This window comes from Peromyscus maniculatus, chromosome 12, assembly GCF_049852395.1.
Source record: "Peromyscus maniculatus bairdii isolate BWxNUB_F1_BW_parent chromosome 12, HU_Pman_BW_mat_3.1, whole genome shotgun sequence".
NCBI lineage: Eukaryota > Metazoa > Chordata > Mammalia > Rodentia > Cricetidae > Peromyscus > Peromyscus maniculatus.
Window position 1 is genome coordinate 68,527,641 of NC_134863.1, and position 17,089 is coordinate 68,544,729.

The 17,089-nt window shown below is 35.2% G+C and overlaps 1 protein-coding gene across 1 annotated transcript in view; it reads right to left on the reverse strand.

Annotated features, from left to right (window-relative positions):
* Nucleotides 1-17,089, reverse strand: part of Tmprss15 (transmembrane serine protease 15) — a 106,943-nt gene that overhangs the window by 65,196 nt on the left and 24,658 nt on the right. The window contains exons 8-12 of the mRNA XM_042258926.2: nt 14,471-14,602; nt 10,436-10,544; nt 7,586-7,692; nt 5,041-5,181; nt 4,267-4,416 (exon numbers count right to left, since the gene is read on the reverse strand). Coding sequence (XP_042114860.2) covers nt 4,267-4,416; nt 5,041-5,181; nt 7,586-7,692; nt 10,436-10,544; nt 14,471-14,602 — 639 coding nt within the window. The remainder of the gene's footprint in view (nt 1-4,266; nt 4,417-5,040; nt 5,182-7,585; nt 7,693-10,435; nt 10,545-14,470; nt 14,603-17,089) is intronic.

Sequence of the window (17,089 nt, forward strand, 5' to 3'; positions counted from 1 at the left end):
CATCAAGGCCACCAGCTCCCAATTCCCTTTACTTTTAAGAGGTACAAAGAAATCCTGAGAGCTGACAGGGCAAAGATTGAGGAGCTGTGGCTCCCCCAAGAGTGAATTCTTTAGAAGATCTGGAAAAAGTTGAGCGGGTTTAGATGTTCTTCCCTAAAGTGATGCTAATTCAAAGTTTATCTGTTCCATTTGGGCTCTCCTGTCATTTAAAGTGAAGGCTAGGAACAAAAGAACCCTGCATAGATAAGAAGAACTGCAGGAAAGGTTTAATTCTCTTGCATTTCAGAGGTACAATGTTCTGACACATTAAAAAAAAAAAGCCAGTTGGAAGAGAAATACCCCTGGAGGTGAATGACTGGTAGATTATGAAATCACAGCTATGAGAGTCAGAGAGACCTATTAAGCCCTGGCGTCGTCCTCATTACTTACTGCCACTGGTGTGCTCTGACCTGCTTGATCTTGTCTAATTTTCATAACTCCTGCTACATACCTTTCTCCTGAGACTCCATTTCCCTCCCAACTATTTAAAATCTCATCCTGCTTCTCTTTGGCCAGCTTCATCTCATCTCTTCAGTCATTTACTCTGTTGGCAAGCTGAAATCATTTTTCCCCCTCCTGTAATGTACTTAGACTCTTTTAAATAGCAATGAAATTATTTTCATATCTATTATGATGACACAAAAGTAGAAAAGGATAATTTCAACATCAAAAAACACACATCTGTCAGAGTCAATAGTCAATTTTCTTAACTTTTATCTAACTCCTGTTGTTGAAGTATGGTACAGACAATATTGGATTTTTTTTTAACACCAGAGGAAATAAAAAGTGACCCTGTTCTTTGGGTATTTCAGGATGTCTTTATAGGGCTAAAGTGCTTATTAAACTAAAGGCATGTAATTTTACTATGTTAAAGTTAAACCCTTCCTTTTTGATTAGACAGAAAAGGGGAGGTGCTGTGGGATGGTCTTTCTGTATGCTGTGAATGTGTTTCTCTGATTGGTTGATGAATAAAATGCTGATTGGCCAGTAGGCAAACAGGAATTATAGGCGGGATAAACAGAGAAGGAGAATTCTGGGAAGGGGAAGGCTGAGTCAGTAGATACCAGCTCGCTGTCCAGGGAGCAGTATGTAATGGCACACAGGTAAAGCCACAGAACACGTGGCAACATATAGATTAATAGAAATAGGCTGAGTTTAAATGTAAGAGCTAGTCAGTGGTAGGTCTAAGCTAATTACCATGCAGTTATAATTAATGTAAGCTTCTGAGTGATTATTTTATAAGCAGCTGTGGGGTCCATAGGGCTGGTCAGGACTAGAGAAAACTTCAACTACAAAGCATTAGTCTTCATTGGGTGAGTTAGTAGTTTAACCATGTGGGATCAGGCTCTTGGAAACAATTTATTCCAGGCTAATTATCTAGGATCACTGATATGTCATCATTTTCAATATTAAATATTTTTGGTCTTTTGGAAGCAGTCATATGTGCAGAGCACATTTGCATGCATATGTCGATAATGATATATAATGTTTAATTTTCAATTGATAGCTATTTAGTTATTAGTAACTAATAGTAACTCATTACAACTATTATTCCTTTTAAATTACTTTCAGAATCTAACTTCTTACTACATCTGCTCTCTGATTCTGGTCCCGTGACCCCTTCTCTGGGTCAGTGGGCAGCCTGGCACTGGTGTCTCTCTCATTGTCTTGAACTTCCACAAGCTGTGCTGGTCCTGTTGGTTAGCATGTGCCCTAACAATTCTCTGTGCTGGACCTAAAGCAGTTCCTCCTTATCCTCAACATCCATCAAGCACCCTAGATGAGCCAAGGTCAGATACTCCTCACTGTCCTTTCTACTGCATCCCAGCCTGGTCGGCACAATGGCTTTTCCTCAAAGAGGTCAACATTCTCTTCTGTTCTCCCAGCTCTCTTTGTTCCCTCTGTCTAGCACAGGTGTGACTGGCTCTTGTGATCCTTTAAAAGTTTGATTCATGTCACTTCTTCAATGACATCTAAAGTGGTCGCCTTATATTAATTAGTACTTTCTCATTTCTGCCTTCAAAGCTTTATATTTTCCCAGGTTCTTCATACACATTTAATGTACTAAAATTACTCTTCATGTAAACTGCTTATTTTTTAAAAAAAAATTCATAGAATACATGATCTATAAAACCAGAAAATATGTTTTTGTTTTAATCCACCGATGTGTTATGAATATCTCACATATGGCTTAGGGGCTCAAAAAATGAATAAAAGAAAAAATAAAAGGGTGTTTTTGGGGACTTGTGTGGAAATACATTAAATATAGTCATGCTAATAAACTCTTTAGTCTAATTAAGAGGGAAATAAGCATTTTTTTCTATTACTGGGATGTTTCTGTTCAAAGAACCAGAGTTAAATAGGCCTCTATCTTTAAAAAAATTTACATTTTCAATGTCCATTAACAACATGTCAGTCCTTTATACAGTGTACATGTGCTTAGACTTTTAGTGCTATAATTTGTTTCACTGGGTAAATTATTCAGAAATAATTGAGTCAGAGGTGTAGACATTTATTCCTACATTCAAAATGTTGGTTAGATCAAAATAAATATGACCAGGTTCTCATCCCTGAAAGGAATGCCATGGCAAAGGAAAGCGGTAAGACATCACGCAGTGTGTGATGAAAAGAAAGGCTCACTCAGAGGTCTCACAACTGTGTGCAAACTGTGATGTGTGAGATGAATCCTCAGCCCCTGAGTATGGCAGTGTTGGTGTGAGCTTCTTGGTATTGTGTTTTTATCAGTGACACTGACAGGTCAATTTGAAGAATGGATTTGTTTCTCTATATACACATACACACACACACATATACAGACACACACATATACACATAAACATACACGTATATATACACATAAACACATACACATGTACACATATACACATGTACACATACATACATTTACACACACATATATACACACAGAAACACATATACACGTGTACACATACATATATATACACATAAACAAATGTACACATATATACATTTACATATACACATATATACACACAGAAGCACATATACACATGTACAATTACATATATATATACATACACACATGTACAATACATACATTTACATACACACATATATACACACAGAAGCACATATACACATGTACAATTACATATATATACATACACACATGTACACATACATACATTTACATACACACATATATACATACACACATACATGCATACATTACACTGTATGCATATACATGCGCACATAAACACATACAAACACACAATATCTGACGTGATTGTGATTTTTTCCCCCTTAACATTTACAGTACACATCTTACTAACTTTGCAACCTTTATTCCCTGGGCTTATTAGTTTTACACGTGTTACTTCTAGTATCTCACTAGTATCATCCCAGAATAATGCCGTATAAGCCGGGCGGTGGTGGCGCACGCCTTTAATCCCAGCACTCGGGAGGCAGAGGCAGGCGGATCTCTGTGAGTTCGAGGCCAGCCTGGGCTACCAAGTGAGTTCCAGGAAAGGCGCAAAGCTACACAAGAGAAACCCTGTCTCGAAAAAAAAAAAAAAAAAATAATGCCGTATCATCCCCCTATCTTCCCCATACTTTCCTACTCAGTCAAATTATATTGTCTTCAATCTTAGTGTTTCTACATGGAATCTAGCATCTCATTCACAGGAAGATGCCTTTACACAGCACGGCTTTCCCTTACAGTCTGTGCTCTCAACTCACTCTTCTCTATGGCGACCAGAAGAAAATCTCTATCTATTCTTCTGGGATCTGCACACTCACAAAGTCTAAGGTGTTTTTAAGAACAATATGACTTGAACCAATGAACAAGTTCAGCCAGACTAAGAGCGATGGACCAATACACAAAACTACATTATATTTCTGTGTGTTCACAATGACTGAAAAATGAAATTAAGGCAAAACAGACTAATGGTCAGATAAGTCGATTATCTTACACAAATCCACTGACTATTGAATCATTTCAAAGATACGGTCACAAGTCATATCTAATGACCTTTGCTTTTATCATCATATCTGGGTGAAGGGGTAAAATAATACATGTTATAAAAACTTACAGTTAGATATTTGATTACCATTTTTTCAAATACAATTATTAGTTAATAACAGAAAAATATCATAATTTTTTTCACTTAATGAAGCTTCATTCAAGTGAAGTAACAGTGCATGCTTTTTTTGTTTTGCTTTATGAATAAATGTAAATCATACCTGAACCATTTCCAAATGTGTGGTCAAAATCTGGTCCAGGGGAGGGAGGTAACTGTGACCCCTGAAGTCTTTCCCACTCATTATCGTCATCGAGATCTTGGATCCAAAAGCAAAAGCCATCATCAAAAGCACAGTTGATTTTCTCATAATCTGTGAATTTAAAAAACCTGAATTATATGGAAAATAATCCAAATTTATAGTTTTTTAATTGCTTGCTTCCTGTGCATCAAGCTATTCTTTTTTATTTATCGTAACTGTGATTAGTTTTATTTATTTTAAATTTTTATTTTATTTAAGTTAAAATGCATATTTGTTTCACTATGACAAATTATTGTGTTTCTTACAGTATTGGGCTTTAACAAACTTACATTGCTTCTTTTTTCCATATTGATTCCACTATTTACCCACATATACTGTGCCCCATCTGCTTCTCTCCCCTTATAACTAAATTCAGTACTTTAATCAAATCAACTTCATGTTGAATTTTTTTTCAGAATTAGTTTATACTAATCTGCTTTTGCTTGTAATGTTGACTGAATATAGAAAAATTAATTTAATTGTTAGATTGACTTGTGATTTACTGAAGCTGGTCATCTGATTCCTGTGAAGAATACAAACTACTTTTAATATAGTATTTGTTTCTAACTATTACCTAAAGAGAGAATTAGTTAAGAGGTAGGAAAGAACTCACATATTCAAAAATTTAGGTCCTGCTGATGTTAAAAACACTAGAGTGTCTGGAGAGTCAAAGACTGACCAGTGGGAAGTACTTACTGCTAAGGTCATTGCTGTTAAAGGTGTCATAGGTGCCATTAAAGCCAACGTAATCAGTTTTATCAGATTTTATCAAAAAGGTGACAGTAACTAGGTTGGAGAAAATTCGAATTGTTCCAGGATTAGTTTCCACAAAAGAGGCTGTGAAGGAAAATATTGACAAATGATTATAAGCATATTCTGTATCTACCCACAAAGGGAAAAGATGAATTACTTTACCAAGTATATTCCTCTAAAAGCCACAAGCTGAGAAGTTATAAGGCTAAAGGTAAATATGTGCCCCATACCACAGTAATGAGAGCTAGCACAGGGGCATCACATGGCAGTAAAAAGTGCATGGTTTTGATCTGCCTATCCATACAGTAGGAGAAACTCCAAACAATAATAGGTAATGTAAGAATTGCTTCTATGGACTTGATATTGATTGTATTATTGTTCTGCCTTAACTCTGCCACCTACAGAGTATCTTTCCACTTTTGGTTCTCAAGCACTGATATGCTTGTAGTATTAATTGAAATCATATAATTTATAAAGTTATCATTACACAAAATGGTTTTACAACAATGTATAGCTTACCATGTCCATCACCAAAGGTAGTAATATCACATTTAGGAGAATAAGAATTAAGACTTATGTTGGCTATGTGACCTAGCAGTGTATGTAACTCATAACCAGCATTATTCTCATATTGAAAATAAAAACTGTCTTGCTGCTTTATATTCTGAATTAAAATTCAATGATGACTATCCAGTATACATGTCTCAAACAAAGGAATATATAAAAAGCAGTTTTGAAAACATGTGCTTGTAAATTAAAGTTATTAGCTACCTTTCAATAAAAATTATGAAGTTATTGTAAATTCTTCTGGCATCCATGATTACACAATATATTTTCATAGTATAAGAATATAAACATGTTAGTTTATGTTTAAATAAAGAAATCCCATGTTTTTATAATTCAATCCACAGGCCAAATATTAGAGAAATTATTGTCATTATTTAAGAGTGAATGTTTTGATTTTAAATGACTTTTCTCATTTTTTTCTTGTTAAAATCGATATTTTATATTTTTAATTTGAAAAATTTTGTGTAGAATCTTTAAGTGACTGGTATAATTTAAATGAACTTTCATAAACTCATTCTCTTTGTGAATATTAGCTTCATATAACATTATTGTGATAATTCCTTTTGTATTATGACATTCACATGCCTAATTATCTCAATGTTTGCTTAATGTTTAACTACAAAGCTAAATACACGAAAATACATTTTAAAGAACTAGGTATTTTAAGAGTAATGGAACATAAAACATTTACATCTATCTGTAGGAAAGTTAGATTTTATCATCCATATAATACATTTTATTATATTTTATATGAATTGGGGGACCTTTATTGAGATGACTGAAACTGATTTACACATTGTCGAGGATGATTCTAGCTAGCATCTACTTATGGTGTGTTAGATTTGGTGATATCCAGTTGAGCCATAGTATTTAACCATCTGAGTTATGGCAATATTTATTTTAGGGAATGGCAGTTTTAAGCTACAGAAACAGATTGTCAGTTGAATGTTCTATTTGTTTAAGTGAATGTGAACACATGATCTTATGTGTTGTATGCATCCTCATTACAGTGTTTCTCTTGGACTGCTAGAACACAGTACATAACTCCACTGTATTTAAAGGTAGAATGTTTTGGGTTGACTTCTGCCTCTAACATTCTCTCTCTGAACTTAACATGTTCCCCTTTATCTCACTTCACTCTTCTATAATATGTATTTTGCAGTCATATTAATAATATTAAATCAGAGAGTTTACATAGATTATCCAGTACAATATTAGGTCAATAATATGCACTAAAGGTCTGTATCTTTGGGATATGATTAAATATTTATCATTAATAAATCAATCAAAACCTTTTTTAACTAGATTGGAATCACTTTTCATCATTTATACAATTCAAAGGTGAAATCACTAATTTTTAATATCAAGACTTACTTACAACTGATCATCCTGGACTGTTTCGCCACAGTTATGAGGAAAACTGATTACTCTGTGTTCTGTTTTCTATTTAAGCTCCTCTAGAATTTTTCCTCCAATTTCATTCTGTGTGATAATCAGGCTGTGCAGTTTAGGCCAATTGGAATGAAGTTCATGTGTTTGGTGTGGACCACCAGTCTATTCCCTGCCTTTTCTCAACTCCATCAGTATCTATGCACTAACGACAAACTGTTCTATGTAGTGTTAGGAATAAAGAGAATGAAATCTTAAGGGCTATTTGATTTTAATAAATGAGGTCAACATTTAAACAATGAATGACACCTAATTTAAAAAAATTTCACACGATTTTAAAAACATTAGTTTTACAGCAAAAAGGCACACACAGCACCCATTTCCTATTTTTGACAGTGACAACCATCTTTATTTTAGTGACTTAAATGTTAACTTAATATTCTAATCAAAATTCAAATAGGAACGTTACCATTCTCAAGGCTTCTCATTCATTTTCATTGTTATAACCAACTATATGTTTGTTTTAACTTACCTCTTAAAATTTTGCTGGGTCCTATGCCTTCATAAATGTTTAGCACATCTGTATAATGTGAAATAAAAGATCCAAAGCTGATTCTAATGGAAAGTCCTTGATTTACACTAAATTAAAAGAAAAAAAAGGCAAAAGTCTTTAAGCTGTGATAAATTTCAATGCATTCTACAATTTGATTGTATTTTCCATTTGGTGACAAAGTATATGGGGTAAGACATTCTACAAATTTAACCACACAATACAATACAGTCCTGTAACTACTACCAGAACATACATATTTAAGACTTTCTCATCTAGCACAACTGACCCTCTGAATTCCTAAAACAAAATCTTTCTAATGCTCTGTCCCTCTGGCCCCAGTAACATTATTTTACTTTCTTCTATGAATTTAGCAATTTTAAGTACTTCACTTAACTGAAAGTTATTATGAAAAAATTATGAGGTATTTATCTTGCATGGTTAGCTTATTTCATTTAATGGTCATCAAGTTTTAATCATGAATAGAAAACTCTTCCTTTCATATGGCTGAATGAAGATGTCCCACTATATATATATATATATATATATATATATATATATATATATATATTCCACATTCACCTTTCCATTTATCTAACTTAACAATATTAGTGGAATGTTAGCCACATACTTGCTTCTTATTTACCAGAAAGTCTCTGACTCCAAGTCAGATTCGTTGACTCATCTTCACATTCTCTAATATTTGTGTGCACTATAATATGATCATGGATTGAATGATGTCAGTGTAACTTATAGTGATAATTTATAGCAAGAAACAAGATGAGTTCATTGCAAAGTTTCAGTGTAATGGAGTTACTATGTTGTGGCAATAAATTTATAAGTCTACAAGAGTAAGTTAAGTAGATATGGCAGGACATTTGTGCCCAGACTTGCTTTGTGTCCACAGGAATATGACATAGGCAGATAGATCAAGTTGGAGAGGAGAAGCCCCGCCAGATCGAGAGGTGGAGAGCAAGGCTGATGGTGGTGGCTGCTTATTTAGTTTTTGATTCCTCTAGGGCAGTCAGAGAAATGTTGAGTTAACCTGCCCGTAAAACCACCAGGGAAGCTAGAGTCAATGCTCAAGAAGACAGAAAATGAAAAAACTATTTCTCATCTTTTAGTTGAAGTCCCGGTGTAGTCAAGAAAATAGTGACCTCTTTATCTGACATAGCTTTGAGACGATAATTCATATGAACATCAGAGAAGCATCCTTAGAGTCATTTTGCTCATTGACCTCCTCTTCCTTTTTGAGGAAGAACTTAGGAAAGAGAGGAGAAGAACAATTCCATATGGTTCCCTGCTATCTTCTGGATCACAAAAGCCAATTCACTTAATGTAAACAGGACAACAGAAATCTGAGAGATGGAGAATTAGCCTCTCCTAGGTTTTAAGCCCCTTATTGGTTACTCAATGCAAAGTGGTCTGCCCTGAAATCATATATACACAAACAATAAAAATGGACTAATCAAGTACATTTATGTATTTGTGAATCTCTCTGCATCTCTCTCTCTCTCTCTCTCTCTCTCTATATATATATATATATATATATATATATATATATATATATATTTGTGTTTATATATATAACAATGATCTAAGGAAAAGTGGCATCAATTTGAGAGGTGATGAGTGGGGAGACATAGGAGGGGTAGAATGTGAAAAAGGATGAGCAGAATGATGTAATTATATTTTAATTAAAATTATAATTACAAAAACAAAGGAAATAATTTATAATATATTAATATCTATATTATATATGGATATGTATTGTAATCTTATATAAATAGAAGCACTTATGAAAATAAGACTAATAGGAGACTATAATCTTGTGTTGTTATAATATTAGGCATATTTGTTTCCCTGGGATATTTTTTTAAAGAAAATAGATAATTTTTTAAATGTAATATTCACACCTTGCATATTCGCATCTTAACTAACCTTGCTGTAGGCCACTTGGTATGTGCTAAACCTGTTTCGTTCATTATTGTATTTTATAATGACTTTGATCCTAAAGCTATAGATCCTGAACAATGTGGATATGGAAATTTGGGGTGAGAGATACTTGTTTATGTTTATGAATGCACACATCTTGAATCTGAAGAGGCTGGATGTGGAAACACAAGACCCATCTTTGTTTTCCACATTACAGGACACTAGTCAGCTGTTAAATGTAGTTATCAACTTAAGGGTGGGCAAACTCAGTGTCCCAAATATTTTACTGGCAAATTAAGTGTTTTCCTCTCTAAACTTGTATAAATCTCATTTTGTTTATTTTGATCCTTGCAGGATAACTAGTTTTAAAAAGAGAAAAGCTAAATTATTTAATTGACTGATTAGATTAAGACTGACCATGATGCCTATAGTTTGTTTTGGGGTGGTAGTTTAGATTCCAGTAAACTACTGCTCTTTCTCATACAAAGCTTTTCTTTTTTTCTTCTTTATTTTATTTAATCGTTTTTTTATTTTTCTTTATTAAGAAATTTTCTACTCACTCCACATACTATCCACAGATCCTACCTCCTTCTTCCTCCACCTGAGCCCTCTCTCCCAAGCCACCCCATGTCCCCCAAATCAAGGTCTCCCATGGGGAGTCATCAGAGCCTGGCACACTGAGCCTAGGCAGGTCCAAGCCCCTTCTCACTGCACCAAGGAAAGCTTTTCTTGGTACAGAGTAATTTTTAATGTTAAGATCAAAAGAGGAACTTTGAGACAATCTACAAGTTGGTGGTTATTGAAAACTATATTTATTTAAGCATACTGTAGAAAGGGGAAATATTATGTTGGAGGTTTTTCAGACTGAAGATCAGGATATAGACAGTGGTCTCTTACCTGATGATCCAGCGGCAAACACCATCTGACCCATCTGTCTTTGGGTAGCGATCAGCTTGGAAAGGCCCAGAATTTCCCGTCAACAAAAACCTTCCATCACAAGCTGTGGCTGTGTGAATATGTCAGGTAATATTAGATATAAGCTTTCATGGAATAGGAGGGATTAAGTCTCTTGGTTGTAAACAATATTCACAATACGCCCCTTTCTTTGGAGGCTTTGATCTGCAATTCCCATGATAGTGTACATTAAACAAGCAAAAGTGAATTATAAATTTCCATCTTTTGCAAGGTTCTTAAACACTAATACAGGCCATGTAAGCAACATCATAAAAATTAGAAAGGAATGAAATAAAAAGAGGAGCAAGCAGAGCACTTTAAATAGTTGTAATAGCCATTTGCTATGCTGGGGAATTTAGTTCTTCTCCAGATTTATTTCTGACTGTCTCAAGAGAAAGGGAGTCAACAGTGTTATGCTGTACAACCAGATTCATAATTTTCCAAAGGATTGAGATTATTCTGTGTTTGTTGGACCCAGTTGCAGTGCCCTCAGGAGCAGAAAACTTTTCTGTGCTTCCTCAGACTTGTACACTTGCAGAAAATGGAGTCATATGGAGTCATGTGACTGAGTTGCTTAATCAGTTATTCTGCAACTAAACTGTGTTTGTTTCCAAATGTCTCTTTGCCTGGGAACAGTTTATGAAAAGAGCCAAGTAAGAGAGGGTGACTGAGAGGAAGCTGGCATCCTTGACAGCTAGGCAAGTATCTGTGACTGCTTCCAAAGGACCATCATTGTCTTAAGTGGCTAGGATTTTTGTATCACTGTGCCTAGCCTGTCATAAAGAATCTAAAGGCTATGATTCATTTGTTGGTCTAGTTTTTTTTGTTTGTTTCTTTTGGTTAGCCATCAGACACCTTTCCTACATTCACAAAGCAGTCCTGATGGCATGCACTTGGGGCCCACCATGGGCTCCCTCTGCTGGCTCAATATTTACCAGTTCGGTCTTTCTTCAGGCATTGACTTCTCCAGGACATAAGAATTAACCATGATCTATGCAGACAAACCAAAGGTATCACATGCACACATACATTTGAGCGTGCAAGCTACAAGAACACTTGCCAACTTTCGCACGGCCCTGCATCCTGGCCTAGGAGCCAAGTCAGCATCATTTCTCTACATAGGTCAGCTAAGACGCAAACTTTCTTGCTGATACAATTCTAATCAGAAGAGAAACACAATTTAAAGAAATCTTACTTTACCTGTAGTCAGCTCTAAGTTGTGCAAACCCAAATAACCAAAGACTAAATGCAGAAACTTGGTACTGCAGCCAATCATTCATATGACTTTATTAACAACACAAACTAGAATTAGAGCTCACAGCTGGGGTAAAATCAATAAATAAGAGAGAGATCAAAGGTCAGTGTCTTACAGAGAAAATTCTTAAATTAGTTTATAATTTTTTTCTCTGAGTATGGATTGATGCATGAGGGCTTTGAGGTGGCGTCCTGCTGCTAAACATTGGAGTTGATGCTGAAGGGATAGCTAGGCCTTGGGGGTTCACTACCACCACTGATTAAAATGAATAAGATCACCTGTGCTCTGAAACACCTGCTGCCTGAAGAGAGTTCGCTTGATTGATTTTTCTGCTGCCTTGGCTAAACAATGACTTGAAACTATTTTTCAGAAATAAATACAACACTGACTTTATAATACATATAAAGTAATGGAGACAATAAGCACACAGAAACTTGAGTCCCATGAAAGCTGGATGACCTTAAGGTTTAATAAATATAAAGCCGCCATCTACTGAAAAAATATCATGCAGATCATCATGCGTTTAAAGCAAAAGTAGACATTTAATTTTAATGCTGAGACTCATCTTGTGACTCAGAGAAAAGAATTTATTACTTTAAAACTTATTTGGAAACAATTTCTCATCATTATATTAGTAGTCTTATGATTAATTATTGATATGAATTGTTATCAACTTATTTTGAAAATGAACTCAATGAGGATAAAGGCCAAACAACAAGTGAGACATATTCTCAAATTATTTGATTTGTCTAATGTTGTTCATTTCCTATCTTTAAAATTGTTAGTCATCAATACATAGGTTTAAAGCTATATGTTTAATTTTGATATGGATTATTGTTTTTTGATGAAACATTTGGATCATATTTTCTTGGAAAAGTGTTTGTAAAATCCCACAAAAAATAACAACAACAAAAACAAACCACAGTGCACAAATCACCATCTTCCATTTTGAGTAGCTTAGTCACAAAAAATATATTAAAAACATTCCACAGCTTGTACTTCCAATACATGCCAACTGCACTTGAAAGTATATAGTTCAACTCTGCATGCTTGAGATTTATCCAAGAACACTTGAATTTGGATTTCTAAGTGGAAGAATCTCAGGTGCAGTTACTTTCAGGTAAGCTTCTGTGAAACAGACACAGTACCTGTCTTCTGAAGTATGGACCTAATGGATCTGCAATCTTCTTAATTTAGTTCCTTGTTCAAAACTCCATCTTGAACCCATGTCAAGGAATATGACAACACAATGGTAGCAGATAAGGAACTAGCAGCCTTCAAACACCCTGGGAGCTATGTTCACCATCAACTTTACAAGCTCTATAAAATTGACTAGTACCACACACTTGATCTGCAACCCTAGCACTCAGGAGCCATAGACAGAAGCGTCATAATAGTGAGCTCAAGGTCAGAGACTCTCCTTCAAAAAAGCAGAAATAAATCAAAAGGTGATAATGGGTCACACCAAAAATGGGCTTAATTCAGGCTTCCCTTTAAGTTTTCAAAAATGAATTATAGGTTAGACTTAAGTTAATGGTACTTTTCATTGCTTACAATCTGAATTTACACTTACATGATGATAGGCTGCAATGAAAATACATTATTTGATAAGATTCTTTCTGTAAGCTTTTCTAAATAGAAGCAAACTGCAGTGAACTATAAATCAAAGAGAGATTCCATTTAGATTATCAGGATTACTGTTTGGTGTAGTGTGTGTGTTATTTAAATGTTTATTAATAATGTTATTATTTTTTTTTTTTGGTTTTTCGAGACAGGGTTTCTCTGTGTAGCTTTGCGCCTTTCCTGGAACTCACTTTGGAGACCAGGCTGTCCTCGAACTCACAGAGATCCGCCTGCCTCAGCCTCCCGAGTGCTGGGATTAAAGGCGTGCGCCACCACCGCCCGGCTATTAATAATGTTATTAAAATGAGAAAAATCAGAACAAATAACAAAATAGACTCATTAAGCACCATTTTTACCCTCAGAAAACATTGTTGTTAAGTTGTTACCCATAGCTGTTTGTACTACCTGTAGAATGGCAAGGGGAAAAGAAAAGCAAGGAGGAAAAGTGGATGGTTTTCACTGATTTGATACTATGAAGTAGGGACAAGAGGAGAAATATCAGGAAATATCAGGACAAGAGAGAAAATATCAGGAAAAGGTGTTATGTTATTAGTGTGTATTCCTACGAATCGTGGTCGCTTAAGACAAGGTGAGATGAAAAGACGTGACATCATTCCCTCCCTGAATCATGTGTGACTGGTCACAGTATTCTTTACAGAGTTCTCAAATGGGATGTAAAATTAGTTACACCTAATATTATGCAATTATGTTTAAAAATATCTTTATTAGATTTTGTGTTAAATTATGCATCTGGATATTGGAGTAAATAACTCTTCACTAGTTTCAGCTAGATGAGACTAAATGTGCATGTACAAGTCTGTGCATGTGTGTATGCATGCATATGTGTACATATAAGTGTATACTTGCATACACATGTGTGTGTGGTGTGCATGTGTGTGCATACATGTACTTTTGTGTATTGTGTGTGTGCATGTGTATGTGTACATGTATTTGTGTATAGTGTGTGTGCATGTGTGTGTATGTGTACGTGTGTGTGTGTGTGAGTGTGTGTGTGTGTGTGTGTGTGTGTGTGTGTGTGTGTGTGTCCAGTCATGGAGAAGAAAAGATGAAGAAGAGTGAAGGAAGGTGGGTGGCCTTACCACACAGTTCTGTGTCTTCATCTGAACCATCTGGACAATTCACTTCTCCATCACAAAACAAATCAGTTGCTATGCAATTCCCAGTGTTAGCACAGGGCCGTGAGTCAGGTTGGCACTCTATTGGCCCATTGCCTAAAAAATAAAGATTCAGATTGTAAGCATCTTGAACAGTAAATTTCCAATTGGTGTGGTATAAACAATGGCTGAATATTTCTTGTGTGTTTTCCATCACTTTAGTTTTATACTGGATTGATGGAGTTCACTTTGTAAAAAGGAATATTTATTTCACTTGATGAATCATTTACAAAAATTCAAAGCATTTTTGACAGAAAGAAATATTTCTTCACTGATGTTAAATGTGAATGTTGATGCCGTTCATTCTATTTTTGTAAACGTATAGTTTAGTCACTTAAATCCCTATGGTGGTTTGAGTGAGAATGGCTACCATAAGTTCATAAGTTTGAATACTTGGTCTTCAGTGGGTGGAACTCCTTGGGAAGGATTAGGAGGTGTGACCATGTTGGAGAGGATGTATCCTGGAAGCTAGCTTTAACATTTCAAAAATCATTCCCAGTTAGTATTCTCTGACACTCTCTCTGCCCCATATTTAGGGATCAAGATGTAAGTTCTCAGTAACAACCCCAGTGTCATGCCTGCCTGCCTGCCATGGTCCCCACCATGATGATCATGGACTCCAACCTCTGATACTATAAGTCCCACTGAATGCTTTCATTGTAAACTTCCTCAGTCATGGTGTCTTAACACAGCAATGGAAAAGTCCCTAAGTCCCTAATTTTATATCTTGAACAAGGTTGTGTTCGATGGGACAAGATACTGTAAAGTTTATGATAGCATCTAGTTCATTTACTCATGTCTTTATTATTTGAAAACACAGTGGAGTTAATAAAGTCTATACAGTCAGCAAAGGAAAATGTCATCAAAGAAATGACTGAGTTAAGATAAAATGTATACTTGCGAGTGCACTATGTAATGAAAGTGGAGATACCCATTCGTTATTTCTGCTCCATAATTCTTTGCATCTTGTCACAGCCATTCCTAGGGATTTCAATGCAAACACATCCATCTATAGTGCTAGATCATAGTCTGTCTGCCCAGGAGCTTTCAGTTTGTAGCTCTCAGCCTGTTTATCCTTCAGCTGCCTTGCTTCCATGGATATGATATAGAGAGACTGTCTCAGGTAGGGTTTCTATTGCTCTGAATAGACACCGAGACCAAGGCAACTGTTATGAAAGACAACATTTAATTGAAGTGGCAGCTTACAGTTTCAGAGGTTCAGTCCATTATCATCATGGCTGGACATGGGGGCATGCAGGCAGATATGGTGCTGGAGAGGTAGCTGCTACATGTTGATATGCAGGCAACAGGAAGTAGACTGAGACATTGGGCAGTATCTTGAGCTTATATGAAGCCCGCCTCCACAGTGACACACTTCCTCCAACAAGACTACACCTACTGCGTAGTTCCAACCTCCTAATAGTGCTGCTCCCTTTGGGGTCATTTTCTTTCAAACCACCACAGAGATATACTAAGACACATATACTTCGGGAAATTAACTTTGAAATTCTAAGAATACAATATTTTCTTATTTGTCTACAAGATAATATGTATCTTATTTTTTAGGACAATGTGGAAATTTGAATGTTTTTGTTTGTGATTAGAATATCAATGATGCTTTAAGGGTTTTTGAAAATTTAACTCCATAACATTTGTTTTGTTATTATTTCTAACTTTAAAAAACACTTACTTTTTATTCATTCTTTGAAAATATCATATATGTGTATAGTGTATTTTGATCATTTGTACCTCTAATTCCCCTCCAACTTGTTCCAGACTCCCCCACCATGTCTCCTTCCCAACTTCACATCTTTTCCTTTCCTCCCACTGAGTTCTAGAAGTGCTGCTCCTAGTGAGTAGGGCTGTTCACTGGCGTGTTTTTTTTTTTTAACAAGAATGCAAACACTGTACTGCCATCTGCTGGGGCTTAAAACTATAACAAGCAAAATGAATTCAGAAATTTCATATGCTTTCTATGAAATCAATAGGGAAAATCAAATATTTGTATCATGTATCCACCAAGCTAAATCTTGTCTGAGGACATTTATAGTCAGGGTTGATGAACATATAAATAACTAAATTAGACTTTTTAAAAAACTGGTTCTGATTAAAATGAACATAAACCATTGGGAGACTAATGGAAAAGTTATATCTAAAAATAGCATAAGGAATGGAGTTATTTTAAAATGGCAGAAAAATCTCATTTAATAAAATAAAAATAGAAATAAATATATTTATTAAGTACAAATGCACATTATACTTAAAATATAAGAACTATTTATCAAGCAAGTCATTTAATTATTGTGTCCCAATTCACAAAAGGCGCAATATTTGATAGCATGTCAGAAACTCTTGGTAAATAAATAGGTGAAAAAAAGCATTTCCTTACATATTTATGTTATTTTGCCAGAGGCTCATAAGAATCTACATATTTAGTGTTTGGAAGACTAAATTTGGGAAGATAGGTAGCTTGGGCTGTCATGGATCTTTGCTTCCTGAAGCTCTCCATGCCTCTCTATTGTCTGTTAACCTTCAAACCCACAC